The 14,473-nt window shown below is 41.9% G+C and overlaps 1 protein-coding gene across 1 annotated transcript in view; it reads left to right on the forward strand.

Annotated features, from left to right (window-relative positions):
* ganabb (glucosidase II alpha subunit b) overlaps positions 1-14,473 on the forward strand; it is a gene marked incomplete at its 5' end in the record, with an annotated part of 60,060 nt that overhangs the window by 35,294 nt on the left and 10,293 nt on the right. Inside the window, 8 exon segments of the mRNA XM_084331342.1 lie at positions 7-128; positions 5,056-5,152; positions 7,295-7,345; positions 7,348-7,395; positions 8,572-8,815; positions 10,467-10,531; positions 10,695-10,771; positions 12,902-12,976. Coding sequence (XP_084187468.1) covers positions 7-128; positions 5,056-5,152; positions 7,295-7,345; positions 7,348-7,395; positions 8,572-8,815; positions 10,467-10,531; positions 10,695-10,771; positions 12,902-12,976 — 779 coding nt within the window.

Genomic DNA, 14,473 nt, shown 5'->3' on the forward strand with positions numbered 1-14,473 from the left:
ACCGAGACGTGCACAACCTGTACGGCTTCTACGTGGTGAGACCTCAACCTGCCACCTGGGGGGCGCTGCTGGGGGGGGGGGTGGCCTGGGAGCACCGAGACGTGCACAACCTGTACGGCTTCTACGTGGTGAGACCTCAACCTGTAGTGTGTGTGTGTGTGTGTGTGTGTGTGTGTGTACACCACAGGGAAATTCAAGTGACATACACATACAGCTCATCGTCTCATTAACACTTTGAGCGCCACGCCTGGTTTTCCGTTTTACCGGCTGAATGCCACCATCGGCGCCAATGTTAACATTAATATCGCCTAATCTATGTTTTAAATGATGGCTATGTGTCTAATCTGGCCCATCGCATTATCAAAGACTATTTTCCAGTCAGTGCTGTCAAGGCAGATTGTTTTTTTTATCGCGTCGTTTCCGTTTCAGAGCAGTTAGAAAAGCCCCCGTTTTGATATAAAAAACAGCTCATTCTGGGAGCATCTATGAAAATCGTCTTTTAGTGGAATATTCCACAACGTTGATATTCGTCGGCCTTTTTATGAATCGTTTTCAAATAAACGCTAGATGATCAATATTATACATGCACACAAGCACATTACGGCCGCGCACGGATAATCGCTCCCGTTGATTTCCTCTCGGACTTTTACAGTGAAACCGAAAGAAGACATTTCACAAAACAGCTTATAACTTCATCAAACTTACTCCGATTATCCTACCACTGATAACATAGAGTCCTTACCTGACATCAGATGGTATCCAACTGGTATATTCCAATTCCTGATCACCATTCGAAAAAATCTATACGTGTATGGATCCAACGCGATACTGTAGATCTCCATGATCCGCGGGGATCTGAGGCTCCAGAATGAACTCTAGTAACCCCGGCTGGATCAGTGAACTGGAAAATGTGGAGTACCGGATTTTTTTCCCCTTCATTTTCATTGAGTCCATTCCAAAATCCTTATGTCATCTGGGAGACGACAGGGGGCGCTTTTTTCCACAGTGATCGCCGGCGCCCCTCGGCTATACTCGGGTAGGCTCGGGTGATGCAATAATTTTTCAGATCGCTAAAAAAAAAAAAAAAAAGAGAAATCTCGTGAGTGGCACTCAAAGTGTTAATAAACAATCATCATATCACAATCGTTACATTTTTTACAGTAACAACTAGGGATGCACCGAAAATTCGGCTACAAGAAAATTATCGGCCGAAAATGGTTAAAAAGGCTCTTTCGGCTTTTGGCCGAAAGGGTTTTAGCACCGAAAATATATGACCGATAGTCTAACGTGTTGTTGTGATGACGTCATCAAAACGCGACTACAGACATACCGGTAGCATCATAGATATCTATGGTAGCATGCGCAACATGTAACGTGAGCTAGGGCTGGGCGATATGACCAAAAAACGTTATCGCGATAAAATTATAAAAATTATTTTCATATAATTCGATATCGATAATTATCGTCGATATAATGGTCTGTCAAAATTTAATTAACTTCTTATGCTGCTGCGAATGTCTCAAGTCGAGTTGATGTCGTCATCAGTCCGCGCACGTTAGCAGTTAGCCGACAAGCGGAGTATCTCATGACAATAAATATGACACTAAAATACTCTCTCCCCGCCACAATATATTGAAACGAACTGTATACCCCACACTACTATAAACGTGGCCTCAGAATTCAAAACACACACATACTCGGCACGTAAATATATAAAACAGTGCCGTGCAAGCGAGTTATCCTAGCCAGCCTGTTGTATCTGAGCGGTGTATTCCATGACAATGTGCTAAATATGACACTAAAATACTCTCTTCCGCCACAATATATTGAAACGACGTCCACTGATACCCCCACTACTATAAACGTGGCCTCAGGAATTCACGCCACACACATACTCGGCACGTAAATATATAAAACATCGCTGTGCAAGCTAATTAGCCTAGCAAGCCTTGTTGTTGAGTGAGTCCTACCTCCTTCCGGGTCTACTTCGCTCTCGGCCATCTCCTTCACTGATTGGTTGTTAGCTGTTGTGCGTAAGCACGTCATCACGTAACGTTGGTTGTTGTTAGTGAGTGTGCTGAACTGAGCCAAGCTTGGAAAATCGATATATTGAAACTTTGCGACCACGTTTCATGTTATTTCGAGGAAATAATTTATCGCGATAGTTATCGTTATCCGTTTTATCGCCCAGCCCTAACGTGAGCAGCTTGGCAGCTCTTCCTGCATTCTACAGCCTGTGATAACTAACTCCTCTTGGGAGTAGGGATGCCCCCCGAAACCCGGTTCTAAACTAAATTAGAAAAAACCGGAGTATTGATCAGCTCCGACGTTAACGGTACTGCTATCGGTAGTCTAGGAGCGGATTAGCTACGGAGCTAACAGTGTACCATCCATCTGCGACGCAACTGGTGGCAGCAACAGTGGACACTGAGTAATGTTAACGTTATGACGAGTTCATTACTACACTACACGTATGACTCGACATAACGTTAACGTTACTCCGTTTAAATGAAGTGTTTAATTAGCAGCAATCCGTTGTTGAAAATGTATCGTTAAACCGAAAATGGAAATGCGAGGACAGGAAGTCGTCATCAATCGTTGTAGTCTTTTAGTCTTTACAGTCTGGAATTAATGTATGCATTCAAAAGTGCTGAATAAATGTTTTATGGGCCCATAATAGTGATTATTAATATTATTTAAGTTAAGTTTAGCCATAATCATGTCTTTTGCCATAATCAGGTAGCTAAAAAAAAAAAACATATATATATTTATAATCATTTTCTGCCTTTCGGCATTCGGTTTTCGGCCAACTGTTTCCTATTTTCGGTATCTGTTTCGGCCAAGAATTTCCCATTCGGTGCATCCCTAGTAACAGCGGCACGACATCAATTCAAACAGGCATGCACATTTGTTGACGCATGTCGACTACAGTATGTCTGTGAGACACCGCATGCGATTGTCGGCTGCAGCAACACCGGGGCGTCGAGGCGGGAGGGAGGGAGGGAGGAGAGATTGTCCAGAAACCACCGTTGCAGCACCGGAAGTGGGCGGGGATTATGACTCTGACTACAATGCCGTCAGCTGGGGGATAGGAGACAGTCTTCTTTGGCTCCCCCCCCCCCCCCCCCCCCCTCCAGCACGCGTACTAATCGGCTGCCGTCACCAACACGTGGGATAGGCGCCGGGCGTACACGTGGGAGGGGGGGGGTTGGGTATGGGGTGGGCGGGCCGCTTGCCACTCTTATCTCCCAGAGGGCCTTCGACTCCAGCAGCTCCCTGGTTCGACCTTGGTCCAGGAATTTGTTTTGGCTGAACTGACTGGCACATTTCTCCCAGCCACGTCACTTTAAATTAGATTTGAGTAGAGTGAAATATAACTCTATTGATTTGAGTGGAGTGAGTTTTAACAACTCCGTCCAAATGACTGAATGCATTAGTCCAAGTGTCCAAGTGTACGGCTTCTACGTGGTGAGACTTCAACCTGCAACCTGGGGCGCTCTGCTGTAGTGTGTGTGTGTGTGTGTGTGTGGGCCTGGGAGGTATTGATTGATTGAAAATTGTATTAACAGATTGCAGAATGGGTACAGTACAGTACAGCTCAATACACAATTGTTAAGGGGATGCAGACCAGAGAAAGACTTTCGTCTTGTTTACATCAGGGTCCCCCATTTTCAATTCATCATAACATATGACATACATGACATACAGATAGACAGTACTGCTACATCTATACATTTATGACATACCAGATTTACAAATACAGTACTGTTTGTGATACAAAGAGTCTAGAGAAGAGAGTATATACATTTGACGAAGAAACTGTACATTGAGGAGGTTGGGTAGGTGGGGTGGGGGGGGGGGGGGGGTGGTTGGGTGGGTGGTGTTAACATGTACCGTACTTTTCGCACTATAAGCCGCAGCAGCTAAATTGAATGATGTGTACATATATAAGCCGCACTGGACTATAAGCTGCAGGTATTTTAATGTTTAATTACCATATGTAAGGGTTCGTGCACAGAGGGGATTGTCACAATACTGTCGGACAAATAACAAGAATTAACTCATTTACAAGTTGTATTAAGTTTAGCAAATAAGGGAACAGATAAATAACACTTCAATGCAGTAAAATAAGCAATATTTTAGGGTTTGGTCCACATATAAGCCGCACCGTTATATAAGCCGCAGGGTCGAAAAATGGGGAAAAAAGCCGCGGCTTATAGTCCGAAAAGTACGGTAATCTCTTTGCGTTTATACTACTGGCCATACGGTGGTCTAGGTTGCCCCCTTGAGGCTGTGAAACGCATGCGCAGTTAGTCTGTGTCGACCACGAGGAAGAGGTCCACTGTTCGTGAATGGCTCTGTATTGGTGTTATGCAAGTTGATTGAATAAACCAAGTTAACGGAAGATAAACGTCGTGTTTATTTATAGTAGACTAACAGGTGGGGTGGGGGGGGACTGTACATTGGAGGTGGGTGGGGTGGGGGTAACTGTACAACTGTACAAGCAAAACTGTACATTGGAATATTGACAACCATACTTGTGTCTCGTGTATTATTGGGTTAGGACATTTACTGTACATTGAAGGGGGTTGGGTTTGGACATTTACTGTACATTGGAGGGGGTTGGGTTAGGACATTTACAGGGGCCAGTTTTGAATTGCAGTCTCCCGTAGGTGTTCTTTGAGAGCGTTTTTGAAAGTGGGTAGTGATTCACATTCCTTTACAGCTGTGGGTAGGGCGTTCCACATTGATGTGGCATAATTGCGAAACGTGTTTAGTCCCTTGTTTGAGCCGAATCTGGGTTGAACATGATTTGTGGAGCTCCCTCTGGTGTTGTGGTCGTGGTATCCACTGACCTTTGGGAAGTATTTTGACATGTACATGCGTACCTTAGTGGTGTAGTGTACATGTTACACATCATGGTGTTTACTCTGAAGAAGACACTGTTGTGTCACTAGTTGTGTGTGTTTAGTGTGTGATGTTTCCGTCTCCTCTTTAACGTGATGTTTCTGTCTCCTCTTTAACGTGATGTTTCTGTCTCCTTGCCTCCGGCAGCAAATGGCCACAGCGGAGGGTTTGATCCAGAGGTCAGGGGGAGTGGAGCGTCCGTTTGTCCTGACCAGGGCCTTCTTCGCTGGGTCACAGCGCTACGGTGAGCTCCCTCTCCAGATCTCATTGTTTTTGTCTGCCTAAATGTTTACTGGTTACTGTGAGCGATGCTGTAACTGTGCCAAATTTCCCTCGGGATGAATAAAGTATTTCTACTTCTACTCTATATCTCATTGGATCCCGAAATGCTTTCTCCGAGAGCAAAGAAGGGTTGAAGCGCCAGCTAAGGCTGTTTCCCCGAAGCCTGTTTTTGGGATTTCGAACTTCGTCAGGGTTTTTCGAACCTTCGTTTTAATTTAAATATATATATACAGAAGGAAAAAAATATATCGATTCTTGATCATTGAACCCTTGAGACAAGAACCATATAACTCGGCTTTGAAATGTTTTTGACACGTCACCAGAAGGTGCTCGACCTCTACCGTCTTCCCTTAGTGATCTCAGTCCTACTCGCTCTCGGTCAGATTATCGTCTGGCTTACACCCGGAAACACCGTTCGACTCATAGATGTTCGTCGTCGCAACGACGGCCCCGCCTTCTGGTTGTCATGCGACGTGTTGTCATGACAACTGCATAACCTTTAACACTAATAAACTCACGTTTCATTAAGATGAACCTCTCTCCCTCCTGTCCTGGGAGACAGTACACTCTAATCTCAGATGTTCTTCTAAGGAATTCATAACAAAACCCTCGCTGACGCGGCCTGTGCCTGTGAAACCACTGGTTCCACCACCGTTCTATCACCGTCTCCTGCTTCCATGCACATTTCGATCTACCATTTTAGCTGTGGTCATCTCTCCCCAATCTATACATCACATACATTGAAAAAGCACCGTTTTCTCTCAATCCCCCCTTGATTCTTATCACCCCTCAGAATCATAAGACTACTTGGTTTTTCAATTAATTATACACAAAAATAGACTCATAACAATTAGGGCCCCGCCGTCTGCTGTTTTCCTTTTGTTTTCCATTACCCGCATCACACCCAAACCAGAAAGGATAAACCACGGTAATGGAGGAGAGAGAGAGAGACAGAGAAAAACACAGATTGCAACTTTTCAAACGACACACCTAAACCCTTCGGCCCCCCTATTCGGTACCCCACGTCCAAATCAGAGCGCTCCCTTCCCTCTCTTACAGTACACCTCCCATCTTGGGCCGGTTCCGTCTTCTAGGGCAAGGGCCCCTTTCAGTGACGGCTCCTTTCCTGAGCTGGTCCCCCCTCCAGGGCGCGGTCCCCTAGGCAAAAATGTCCCCCCTGGTCTGCTACTGCTCAGTGTCTCTGGCTGTCCTCTCCACATCTGCTCCTCCACCGCCGCCATCTCCTCTCTCTCGGATGATCTGTGTACCAGGCTGCAGTGCCTGGCCCCTGCGGCTTCCTCCTCCTCCAGTCTGTCTCCTGGTCATCTCCTGGTCATCTCCATCGCTGTCGGTGTCATTCCCCCCTTGAAAGCAGAAACACAACACCGGCAGTCGTCTGTCCATTCGACTTCCCTTGTTTTGCTATTAGTCTACCATGGCTTTGGGCCTGCAGCTCGTTCTCTATATATTTTTTCTCTGCAAGCCCTATTTGTTCTCTATTAGTCCCCCACCTTCTCAACACCCATATCTAATCCTACAGGGCTGTTCCCTGTTTTGTTGTCTTCCGGCGTGACACCAGCAGCTAAACGATACCCACTCGGCGCTCTACGTTTGTCCCACGGTTGACCCCCAGCGCGCGCCAGTTCTTTCTGGTGACGTGTCCCCTCAAGACTCTGCCTATTTATTAGGTGTGAGAAGGCCCCACTGGAATTCAAACTCCCTCTTTATTCAATTATTAACCCATTCAAATAACTGCACCTCCTCTGTCTGTGCAATTCTTATTTAATCTCATTAGATTCACTATTGAATCACTCCCCCACTCCGCCACTAGATGGTAGTACAGGCCTCTATCTATCATTTGTCTTCAGATGATGATGTTTGAACACGTATGTGTGTGTCTCTCTCTCTGTGTGTGTGTGTGCGTCTCTCTCTGTGTGTGTGTGTGTCTCTCACTCTCTGTGTGTGTCTCTCTCTCTCTGTGTGTGTGTCTCTCTCTCTCTCTCTCTCTGTGTGTGTGTCTCTCTCTCTCTCTCTCTCTCTGTGTGTCTCTGTCTCTCTCTCTCTCTCTCTCTCTCTCTCTCTCTCTCTCTCTCTCTCTCCCCAGGTGCCGTGTGGACCGGGGACAACGCAGCAGAGTGGGACCATCTGAAGATCTCCATCCCATGTGTCTGAGTCTGGGTCTGGTGGGAATCTCTCTCTGTGGGGGTGAGCTGACCTCTGACCCTAACCCTAACCCTCTAACATAGTCCCTGGGTGAGCTGACCTCCTCTAACATAGTCCCTGGGTGAGCTGACCTCTGACCTCTAACATGGTCCCTGGGTGAGCTGACCTCCTAACATACTATGAAAAGAAATACTAGAAAGGTGCACTCAGTAGAATGTATATCTCCACCAGGTGGCAGCATAGAGCAATGATATATTAGGGGCGTGACGTTACATATTCGTATGGCACTGCTAGGTATTGGTCGGTGCCGGCCTTAAGCCCCTCCCATAGTCGAGCAGGAACGCACACGGACCAATTTCCTACACGTCTCGCGCCAGTTTACACAATTTTTCCCCACGACGCTGTTTAGACTTCTGCCACGTCGGCGTCATCCGATGTCAAAATAAAGAGTCTCGGTGGTTAAACCCTCGGTTTCCAAGATTTAGAAATAAAACGGGCAGTTTTACACGCTTCATGTAGAAAAGCCATTCAAACTTCTACACGTTTCTTCAGATGCTGAAAAAAGACGCGGTCCAAAATGTATATGGATTTTGAATGGATGACGATTAGCGATAGTAAAAAAAAAAAAATTTAGCGCCATCTACCTGCCAACGTTTTACCAAAAGGACTAATCCTACACATTTAATCATGATCGTGCCCTGCGCTCTCTCTCGGCACGGAGCCAGTGGTCAGAGTCAAATGCAGATCGATGTCGACGCCGAGCAGCGTTTTGTGTGACGCCGAGTGAGCGGCCGTCCGCACGGTTTGAAAATGGGAGCTTCGCACTTGGAGTCCGCTTTGAGTCGGTCCGCGTACCTTCCGCTGGACTACGGCAGCAGGGCCTTTACGGCTCGGTGTGTTAATAGTGTGGCTTGTTAAAAGTTAAAAAGTGGGGGAGCTCCAGTAGCTCACCACGTACCGCGAGCGCTATTTCAGCGCCGTGGACAACCGTGCTCGTCACGGATCTGGGGTTTAGCGAGTTCGAATCCCGGACTGCAGCCGTGCCTTTCCCAGAGTGTCTTCCCCCCCATCTGAACCCTTTCAGCCTGTTTCTGTCGGTCGTCCTTGACCAGAATAAATGTGATAAACACATAAAAGAGCCAGGGGAATGGCCAAAGTTTAAAAAAAAAAAAAGTTAAAAAGTGCGCATCATGTTAAAAAGCTCCCCCTCCCTCTCAGCCGACGTGGGCGGCTTCTTCAAGACCCCCGGCAGCGAGCTCCTGGTGCGCTGGTACCAGACGGGCGCCTACCAGCCCTTCTTCCGGGCTCACGCCCATCTGGACACGCCCCGCCGGGAGCCCTGGCTGTTCGGACCCGAGAACACGGCGCTGATCCGCGAGGCGGTCCGCCAGCGCTACGCCCTGCTCCCCTACTGGTACCAGCTGTTCTACCACTCGCACCGGACCGGACACCCTGCCATGAGGTGAGCGGAGGGGGGCGTGTGTTACATATATATATATATATATATATATATATATATATTATACACAATATATTAGTAGGGCTGCTGCGCCATTCTTGCTAAAATGTGAATCACGATTTTTCTCTCACAATGAATTGATTGCACTCTTTCTTAAACAGACAACATAACATAATATCAAAGTGCTTGACTTAAACTTAAACCATAACGTATAATGAAAGTGCTTGACTTGGACTTAAAAGTCTCTTGTAACATACAAAATAACTAAAGTCAGAATCGTCATTTAAAAAAAGTTAAGTAAAAAGAAAATATATAGACACAATATTTTGATATATACACACAATATATTGATATTTGTATATATATATACAATATATTTATGTTGAGCGATCATATTGTCTTCCTTGTAAGGCGTGATACACAATTTTGTCTTATTGTGTACTTATACACCTGCATATAAGCCATATAACTCTGTATGATGGTGTGTACAATAATCCTGTATATACCATATATATATTTATTCTTAGTGTGTATATCGGTCTACATACCTGTATATAATAGTTTTTACATATCTGTAGATACTATATCTATGTACATATCCCTTACCTACTCTTACTAGTTACGCTGCTGGCCAGTAGGACTTACTACCATAGTGTCTTTATACCTGTATCACTGTACATATTAATACTACCATAGTGTCTTTATACCTGTATCACTGTACATATTAATACTACCATGGTGTCTTTATACCTGTATCACTGTACATATTAATACTACCATGGTGTCTTTATACCTGTATCACTGTACATATTAATACTACCATAGTGTCTTTATACCTGTATCACTGTACATATTAATACTACCATAGTGTCTTTATACCTGTATCACTGTACATATTAATACTACCATAGTGTCTTTATACCTGTATCACTGTACATATTAATACTACCATAGTGTCTTTATACCTGTATCACTGTACATATTAATACTACCATAGTGTCTTTATACCTGTATCACTGTACATATTAATACTACCATAGTGTCTTTATACCTGTATCACTGTACATATTAATACTACCATAGTGTCTTTATACCTGTATCACTGTACATATTAATACTACCATAGTGTCTTTATACCTGTATCACTGTACATATTAATACAACTCTGTAGATACATCTGATTAGCACTATTACTCAGTAGTACTGATTTATATATTTTATACCCAGTTTAATCACCAGTACATTGTATATTACTGTTGCACTTTGCACTATGGCTGGATGCAAAACCTGTTTTCGTTGTGCTGTACTTGTGCTGCATGATGACAATACATTTGAAGGTAATCTAAAACAATAATGAAAGCTCTATCTTTGTCTCTGTGTGTCTGTCTCCCTCTCTGTCTCTCTCTCCCTCGGTATCTCTCTCTCTCCCCTCTATCCATCTCTCTGTCCCTCGCTCTCGCTCTCTCTCTCTCTCTGTCTCTCTCCCCTCTCTCTCTGTCTCTCCCCTCTCTCTCCCCCCCCCTCTCTCTCTCTCTTCCTCTCTCTCTCTCTCTCTCTCTCTCTCTCTCTCTCTCTCTCTCTCTCCCCTCTCTCTCTGTCTCTCTCCCCTCTCTCTCCCCCCCCCCCCCTCTCTCTCTCTCTCTCTCTCTCACAGACCCTTGTGGGTGGAATATCCTGAGGACCCCACTACCTTTGCCATGGATGACCAGTACTTGCTGGGTGAGTCACAGATATCGGGACAAACACACAAAGCGCGCTCTACCATTTCGCTTAATTAGAAATTTTACCCAATATGTTGAAATTTGTAAGTCATTGCTTGATAAATGCATACAGACCCGACGACCCTTCAAATTAGAAGATAAACAAACTCCTGTCTGTGCAGGGAAGGACCTGCTGGTTCACCCGGTGACGGAGGAGGGGTCCCGGGGGGTGACGGCCTACCTGCCGGGCAAGGGACAGGTGAGAGGGGCTGCTTATATCACTTTATATTGTATTATATATTATAGTAGAGAGGCTTATATTATATTGGAGACTTTTTATATCACTTTATATTATATTAGAGACAGCTTATATTATATTAGAGAGGCTTATATTATATTAGAGAGGCTTATATTATATCATTTATATTATATTGTATTAGAGACAGCTTATATTATTAGAGAGGCTTATATTATATCATTTATATTATATTGTATTAGAGACAGCTTATATTAGAGAGGCTTATATTATATCATTTTATATTGTATTAGTGCCAGCTTATATTATATTAGAGGCTTATATTATATCATTTATAATTATATTGTATTAGAGGACAGCTTATATTATATTAGAGAGGCTTATATTATATCATTTATATTATATTGTATTAGAGACAGCTTATATTAGAGAGGCTTATATTATATCATTTATATTGTATTAGTGCCAGCTTATATTATATTAGAGGCTTATATTATATCATTTATATTATATTGTATTAGAGACAGCTTATATTATATTAGAGAGGCTTATATTATATCATTTATATTGTATTGTATTAGAGACAGCTTATATTAGAGAGGCTTATATTATATCATTTATATTATATTGTATTAGAGACAGCTTATATTATATTAGAGAGGCTTATATTATATCATTTATATTATCATCTATACCCTGATGAAGGCCCTTTTAAGTGATCTAAATAATGTGAGCCATTAAATAAAGGCTTTTAAAAATTGTAGAGCTGCCTTGGACTTCAACTTTTTTTATCATTTATATTATATTAGAGACTGTTTATATATTATATATTATATTAGAGAGGCTTATATTATATAATTTTATATTGTATTAGAGAGGCTTATATTATATTAGAGACGGTTTATATATTATATATATATTGGAGAGGCTTATATTATATAATTTTATATTGTATTAGAGACGGGTTATATAATATCTTGTATTGGAGACGGTTATATTATATATTATATTAGAGAGGCTTATATTATATAATTTTATATTGAATTAGAGACGGCTTATATTATATTAGACTGTTTATATTATATATTATATTAGAGAGGCTTATATTATATAATTGTATATTGTGTTAAAGACGGCTTATATTATATTAGAGGCTTATATAAATTTATATTATATTGGAGAGGCTATATTTATAATTTTATATTGTATTAGAGACGGGTATATAATATATCTTGTATTGGAGACGGTTTATATTATATAATATATTAGAGAGGCTTATATTATATAATTTTATATTGAATTAGAGACGGCTTATATTATATTAGACTGTTTATATTATATATTATATTATATAATTTTATATTGTATTAAAGACGGCTTATATTATATTAGAGGCTTATATTATATAATTTTATATTGTATTAGAGACGGCTTATATTTTATATTATATTAGAGAGGCTTATATTATATAATTTTATATTATATTAGAGATGGTTTATATTATATTACAGAGGCTTATATTATATAATTTTATATTGTATTAGAGACGGCTTATATTATATTAGAGAGGCTTATATTATATAATTTTATATTGTATTAGAGACTGCTTTATATTTATATATTATATTAGAGACAGTTTATATTATATTAGAGAGGCTTATATTATATAATTGTATATTGTATTAGAGATGGCTTATATTATATATTATATTAGAGAGGCTTATATTATATAATTTTATATTAGAGCCGGCATATATATAAAACTGGCAAGAAAAAGGATTGATGTGACAATGTCGGTAGAAAACATGCAGCCCTGTCCTAACCTGTCTGTCTGTCTCTCTCTCTCTCTGTCTTTCCTCTCTGTCTCTCCTCTCTCTCTGTCTCTCCCTCTCTCTCTCCTCTCTTTCTCTCCTCTCTCTTTCTCTCCTCTCTCCTCTCTCTGTCTCCTCTCTCTCTCTCTCCTCTCCTCTCTCTCTCCTCTCTCTCTGTCTCTCTCCTCTCTCTCTGTCTCCTCTCTCTATCTCTCCTCTCTGTCTCTCTCTCCTCTCTCTCTCTCTCTCTCTCTCTCTCTCTCTCTCTCCTCTCTCTCTCTCTCTCTCTCTCTCTCTCCTAACCCGTCTGTCTGTGTCTCAGGTCTGGTTTGACGTCCACACTCTCCAGAAACACAATGGAGCTCAGAACCTCTACATCCCGGTCACCATGAGCTCTGTAAGACGTGTTCACATGACCATATTAGGGCTGGCGTGCCGGCACTGAAGTCAATGGGAGGACGGGGAGATTTGCGAACGCTTAAACTATGTCTTAAATTATGGCTATGGGTCTAAAACAACCGTCGCTTATCAATGACTTGCTTGCAGTCAACATGTATGAAACGGATTGTTTTCTCATCGGTACATTTCCGTTTTATACCGTTTTGAACAAGAGTATAGTTTGAGATGTCTAGTAATTCCAGAGAAATTCAGCGCTAATAGCTCTTTAGTGGAATACACAAAACACGTTGTCATTTTTCGGCTGATTTATGAATCGTTTTCAAATAAACGCTAGATTATCGATAGTATATGTGTACTTATGCACGCTAGAGAAGCGGGCTCAAAAATCTATTATCCATGCCGTGGTCAGCGCTAATGTTACGCACACACACACACACACACACAGACACGCTGCGATGGCGGAGAAAAAAACATCTGATTAACCCAATACTGCTAAAATAGAGTCCTTACCTCACATCAGATGTTCTGCAAAAAGATTCATCAAATTCCTGATCGCCATTCCAAATATTGATCGCGTTTATTGATCCAACGGTATAGTCCAAAACACATAATCGACCCTGCTCCCGGCCTCTCAGTGAATGTGGTAACACGATACTGCTTGCCAGAGATGGGAAACCCCCGGACCGGACTTTTTTTCTGATGCACAGTCCCAGCCAATCCAATCCAATGATGTGCAATACCATCCGGGAGACAATATGCGGCGGTATTTGCCCTCTTCGAGCTCAGACCCATTCCCAATGATAACGTCAGGCTGGATGGATGAAAAATGAATGGATATTGCTAATAAAAGAAATAACGATTAAAACCCGAGTTTTCTCGGGTCTTGGCACTCAACGCATGGCGAGTTAACCCGACTAATCTCCTGGTTGGCACTGAATGGGTAGTGTAGTTGTTGACCTCTGACAGAGCCATATGAAATCCGCGATCACGGAATCGCGGACGGAATCGCGGAATTGAGCAATAAAAATGGAATCGACTGTAAATAAAAAATAATAATAATTATAATTTTTTTTTTTTTTTTAATGTTGTGGGACTTGTACAGCACTTTGTTCAACTTTGTCAGTGCTGTAAAGTTTAAACCTTTTAAAATCTTAGACAAACTAAACACTTTGCTTTCATGAAATATTGGAGGCTTTATAAAAGCAGCACAATGAACACACAACTGTCAGTGCCGAGTCCGACCTCATCTTAAATAACAAACAGCATTGCTTGTTGTAATTAACAAAGAGGCAGAGTTGATTTTGCAAAAAAATATATATAATTTATATTTTTATATTTTTTAATAATCAAATTTTATTTTCATATTCGAATCCCATGCCCATCGAACGAAGCTTCGAAGTATTTAAGACAGCCCTATTAAATGGACTGTTATATCTTATTAAATTGTGGACATTTATTCATTCCCACTTATTAGACACTATTTCTGATGGTAAAA

This window comes from Notolepis coatsorum (assembly GCF_963971535.1).
Source record: "Notolepis coatsorum genome assembly, chromosome: 16".
Taxonomy (NCBI): Eukaryota; Metazoa; Chordata; class Actinopteri; order Aulopiformes; family Paralepididae; genus Notolepis; species Notolepis coatsorum.